Below are 5,694 nucleotides of genomic sequence, written 5' to 3'. Positions count from 1 at the left end.
AAAAATAGAGGGAGGGCGAGAAGAAGACAGAACGTTAGAATTGTGAAGATAATGAACTAACAAAAAGAGAGACGAAGAGAAATATTGGAATTAAAACATCCAAACATATAGAAAGAAAATTATGTAAAGAGACTAAAAACACTTCTTTTCTTCTTTTTCATATTATTATAATATGAAGCATGAGAAAGTCAACACAATGCTGCAAAAAATCATAAAGAAACAAAAGAAAACAAAGGATTAGCTAAAGGAAGTCGCATTATTCATACAGGATGAACAATGCGAGTCATCTCAAACTTCCTACAAAATATGAGTCTAAAACTAAAACTAAAAACTATTTTTAATTTTTTAGGTAATATTTTGCGATACGACCATCACCTCCTTTGGGGTGGAAACCACCAGGAGTATGTTCATCACCACTGCCATATACAATCCTCAAAATTTCTTGCGGTGTTCTTGAATACGCGACTGAGTCCTTGTCGGCAGCGAGGATGTTGCCGGTGACTTTACCCTCGGCACCGTCGGCTTTGGGGACGACAAGACCCTCATCTTTATTTAAACCTTTTTGCCCTAACTTGTTTCTAAGTTTGGAAATGCGATTTGTGAACTCTGCAACATTCACTCCATATGGATACACTGGTAGAGCTCTACGTTCATATAATAAGGCTCGAATTACTGCATCTTGGCCTGACTCTACTGCCAAAAGTCCTGCCACTAGCTATACATATAAAAACCAACACATCATATATACTGAAATTTGTAATAAATACAGGAAAAATTAATTCATCACGGTTTCACATAATTCTTAATCAGCTCGTTGTAGTTTTTTTTTTTGTTAAGTCCTTATGTTTTTCTCAATTATAAGTATCAATCACTATCCTAATAATCTATTAATTTGGGTTGATGTGGATGTTAAATAAGTGACATATGAGTTGCCACAAAATACAAAATAAAAAAGGTTTTTTTTAGAATAAAATGATTGAATAAAATTTATTTATTATCAACATAAAAGTAAAAAAATCATTATGCTCAAAATTGTCTTCTAGCATCTATATACAATCTCTAATCTGGTTGATTTGGATTTTATTTAAATCTATATGGCAAAATTAATTTAAATCTATGCTGAGTGAGAACCACATCATCAGCTACCAATGTCATTTCTCATTTTCTCTTACAAATTAATAAATTACGAGTATAGGAATCAATACTTATATAATTATTGAGAAAACTGTAGGGACTGAAAAAAAAATACACGGACTTGATTAAAAAATGAGGTGAAATTATAAGAACTTACATATTAATTTTTTTTGCATAAACATCAGTGTAATAATTAGGGGCAAAATTAAATCACCTCTTTGGAAGTAGCCTTTTGAAGCTTAGGATTGGCTCCAACATATCCAGTGAGACCAACATAAGGAATGACGTAAGATGCAAGCAAGTAGTTAATTGAATTGGCGTAGGGATCAAAAGGTGGCACTAAAGTTTTTCCAAAGGCATTGTTCATTATTGTGGCAAATGCTTCACTGCTTAAATTAAGCAATGGCCTTGGAAAGCCTTTTACTCTGTTCCTTATGGCCCTGCGATATTACAATAAGGCAACTTCACGATGTTGTTATTTGTCAAATAAAAGACACTTGCAAATTTAAGTGTATTTCTAGTCTTTTAATTTCATACATTTTCATTTTAGTCATTAATTTTGTAAAATGAAATAGAATTTTTTTTAAATGCTTTTATATATATATATATTAAATTTTAATTTTTAAATTAATAATGATTAGCACAAAAAATCATCATTTGAGACTACTGTATTAGGGCTAGATGAGTGAAAAGTTACTTTATGAAATTATGGGACAAAGCTGAAACTTTGCATGAAGGTAGATGATTAAAGAAATACTTTTTCCATACATTTATTTTCAAATATTCTTAATCAAGACAAAAAAAAATAAACGTTTTGTTTTAGAGATCTGTAGGTCAAAATTTAAAATAAATTGATATTATAGCTTTTCACACATATGAAATGACCTTAATTTTCTCTTCAAGAATCTTCAATGAAAGAAGATATCTTATATAAAGATGGAGAGAGAGACATCAAAGAAAGAACCTCAAATGTCCAACTTCTTCGAAACCAAATTGCAGGGTGATATCCCTTGTGAATTGATCAAGCTTGGCCATCTTGGCACCAAGTGGCGATGGTCCACCTTGCGCAAGCTTTGGATCTACAATGTCCAAACCATAGCCCAAAGATCCATAAAGAAAGAACTCAGCTTCCAAATACTCCAAATTCAAAGGGAACTCAAGATAATCATCGTCGTTAAAAGCAGGGGTAGTGTTACTTGCACTCACAAAAATTATTTCAGAAGAAGAATATGAATTTGGAAGAAATATAGGGAGGAAGAAGGATGTTAGAAAAACAAAATTGAAAATGGTAATCAAATGTTTCTGAAAAACCATATCTGATTTTGTATTGGAAATAGTAAACTAGCGAGTTGAATGACACAATTCACTTGTATTTGCATCACTCTATATATGTAATGACACATTATCTAAATTTAGTGTAGGCAATTTTATCTTTTATTTTTAATATTTTATTGAAAAATTACTTTCATAATATATTGTTAAAATGATTTTTCAAAGCTTTATTAAACAGAAATTTTTTGGCCAAGACAAATTACTCGTCTTTCTAAGTTTGGAAATAAGTTGAATCTTACACGATCTGTATACTAAAAATGACTTTTGATTTCAAAATCAACAACTTTTCACTAAGTATCCATAAGAATTTAGTCTTGTGCCTATAGAAGACTCGATCAGGTGTAACAACAGTATGCTAAAAAAAGAAAATATCGTCACTTGAAAATATCATAATAATTCAACTAAAATCCATGTATATATTTTCAAATGAAAAGAGAAAATCGTTTGATGAAGCATATATAAAAATTATATTTTTTTCACTATCATTTACCCCCAAAAGGAAAAGATAAGGGGTAAAATTTTTTTACTTAGCACCTTAATGTTATTTTTCTGGTGCCAACACCCTTGATATCTGTAATGAATCGGCTTAGCATTAAGAAAGATTTGGGCCATGAGAATAGGACTATTGGGCCAAATGCTTATTTGAATGGGCCCAAGAGAGGTGGAATAGGTTAAGATGAAAGTGTAATAGCTTGTTTGGAGCTCCGTTCAAAACGGGCTTTTAAGCAAGTTCACGTAAACCGAGACAAAACTCTCCTTACATACTTACTTCGTATTCTGTAAATCATGTTTGAAAAGCTACTTATAAGTCAATCCAAACAAGCCCTAAATAGATGGGGGTGCGAAAGACTGCTCGGTGTGAAGAATTTTGTGAAGTGATCTCCCTCTCTAGCGTCCATCCTCGCTGACCGCCCTTTTCTTCTGCTTTTCTACTTACCTCTGAATTTCCTTTTCCTGCTGCTAGGTCCTTCTCTTCTACTGTTCTGGACTTCATTATTGTTATTTTGCTTGTAGTTCTGGAGCCTCATTACAGATATTGATGTCAATTTATTTAAGTTTTATCTATTAAGTTGCTATTATAAAAAGTGATCATAACAATGTCATTTTTCAGTTGTATCTAACACCCTAATGTTATTTGTGGTATAGGGTGCTGGATATTTTTATAATCTTATTTATGTTTTATTATACTCTCAATCCATTTATCAATATTTCAACCATATTCATGTCTTTATAATATTCTTTGTGATTTAGGATACTGGATACACTAAATAAGATTAGGACATTAGAAGAACTAGAAAAGGAGCGTTAGGGTCTGGAAGCACCCTACTCAATTTATTGTTTGAAATTGAACCAAAACATAATGAGTTGGAATTTGATTATCCTTCTAAGATAAGGACTAAAAATTGTTATTCACATCCTTGCTTTCATGTATGTACGATTGTTGAATAAAACAAAATCTATGAAAGAATGGTCAAAACCTACGAATTGATTTGAGAAAACGACCGAATTAGGTGAAAATGCAACATGCTGTTTGACTGAGTTTTTTTTTTTTTTTCAAGATAAACAAATTGCTAGACCAGCACTATAATTTGAATGAAATACAGATGGTCTAAACTGTATTCATCTTTTTCAGTCCAAAAAAAAATTGTATTCATCTTTATTACTCTTCATTAATAGGATTTCCTTTTTCCTTTCAAAAAGTTCAAAATTTAAAAATTATGTTAAAAGCTAGATCAAATTTAGAATCTTAAGAAATATTTTTTTCTGAATAAACTTAGTGGTCAGTGATTTTAAATATCGAAATGACTTCAGCCATAGATTAATTTTAATTCTCATATTATTTATTATTTAAACAAGTTTGGATTTATATTTTAGATGGCGTACCGCATAAAAATATTTGACCATATGCTAATGAATGTAATAAAGACTTTTGAAATGGCAATATAAATATGTGCAAATTTTGAAATCGTCAGAGTATTCAGATTGCAGCTGAACTAAGCTTGAAATTAGACTTTTTTCAACCTTACAAAAAGAGAAATTCTGCCAATTGCTCAATTTAGAGATTTGGACTGTAAATTAATAAAGTTTAAGATTTTTATGTGATTTTACCTTTTTTTAAAGAAAAAGAAAGGAATAGGTTATCCTAGATGATTAAAACCAAACAGTATTTCTTCTTTCCTCGAGATCTCTCCCTTGTGTTCAGGTGAGATATTTCAATTGAAACATTTTAGATGAATGTTCAATTGAGATATCCAACCGTCAAAATCGATATCAGTATAATTTTTCAAATAAATGCTCAGAAAATACTGAGACATAAAATTATGACGATGTCAAAATAAACTCCAACTTGTGTCTACAGATTCATGCATTCACATTCACATGATAAATAAATCAGAATCAACGAAATGGTCTTCAGAACCGTGTAGAGCAGTTTGATAAAGTCAGATAGTTGAGTAAATTTGAATATTAAGGTTGAGAACTTTGGTTTTATATATATATACACACACACACATACATACGTGTGTGTGTGTGTACATATAGGCCACAACAACTAAATATTGTTCTCAAAAACAGTAGAAAGGAAGAACCTATATCATCTTTCAAAATGCTCATCTTACTGTTTCTCATTGCTTCTTTTCTGGTTTTGCTTTTAATGGTTCTCACAAAGCCAAAGCCTTCTGTTGAGAGCGGCACTCATAAGCCTCCAGGACAAATTTCTAGTAAGTTTTGTTGACAATTTTTGCTTCTTAACTAGTGGAATTTATTTCAAGCTAAACTTTATGCTATGTTTGCGTTTTGGCCCTCCATTTTCTGTCAAAACACTTAAAAAGATTTGTTTTTCTGTGAAGCTTCCATTTTCCAGGGTTTTTTGAAACTTGGAAGTTTTCTTAGTTGATTTTCTTAGCGGTTAACTTGGTTTTGATTTTTTCCCCAAAAAACAAATGTTTGGTTGAAGTTACGATTAATAGTTTTATTTCAAGTTTTGGCATTTAAGAAAAATTGGACACCCAATTAGTTCTTATTCCTACATGTACTACTTAAGTATATGGTCTAGAATAACAACTTAATTTTAAAAAATTACAAAATAAGAATTCAGTATTTTCATAGAGGGCTAGAATAATAAAATAAATATGTGTTTGGTCTTGTATATTTTGCAGCTCCAACAGTTACAGCAAGAGACCTTCCACGAGGGCATAACTACTGATGATGCAGTTGGCAATAAATTTT

The 5,694-nt window shown here is 31.0% G+C and overlaps 1 protein-coding gene across 1 annotated transcript; it reads right to left on the bottom strand.

Annotated features, from left to right (window-relative positions):
* Positions 1-337: 337 nt before the first annotated feature.
* On the bottom strand, positions 338-2,448 carry LOC114756806 (desiccation-related protein PCC13-62-like). Its single transcript, XM_028945747.1, has 3 exons — positions 2,099-2,448; positions 1,349-1,574; positions 338-715 (listed from the first exon to the last, which is right to left on the bottom strand). The coding sequence occupies exons 1-3, from the start codon at positions 2,446-2,448 to the stop codon at positions 338-340; spliced, it is 954 nt and encodes a 317-aa protein (XP_028801580.1).
* Positions 2,449-5,694: the final 3,246 nt, after the last annotated feature.

Source organism: Neltuma alba, unplaced genomic scaffold (genome assembly GCF_004799145.2).
Source record: "Neltuma alba isolate B1F8T4 unplaced genomic scaffold, ASM479914v2 tig00010508_pilon, whole genome shotgun sequence".
NCBI lineage: Eukaryota > Viridiplantae > Streptophyta > Magnoliopsida > Fabales > Fabaceae > Neltuma > Neltuma alba.
Note: the sequence above shows the minus strand (reverse complement) of the source record. Positions and strands in the feature narration are given on the sequence as shown.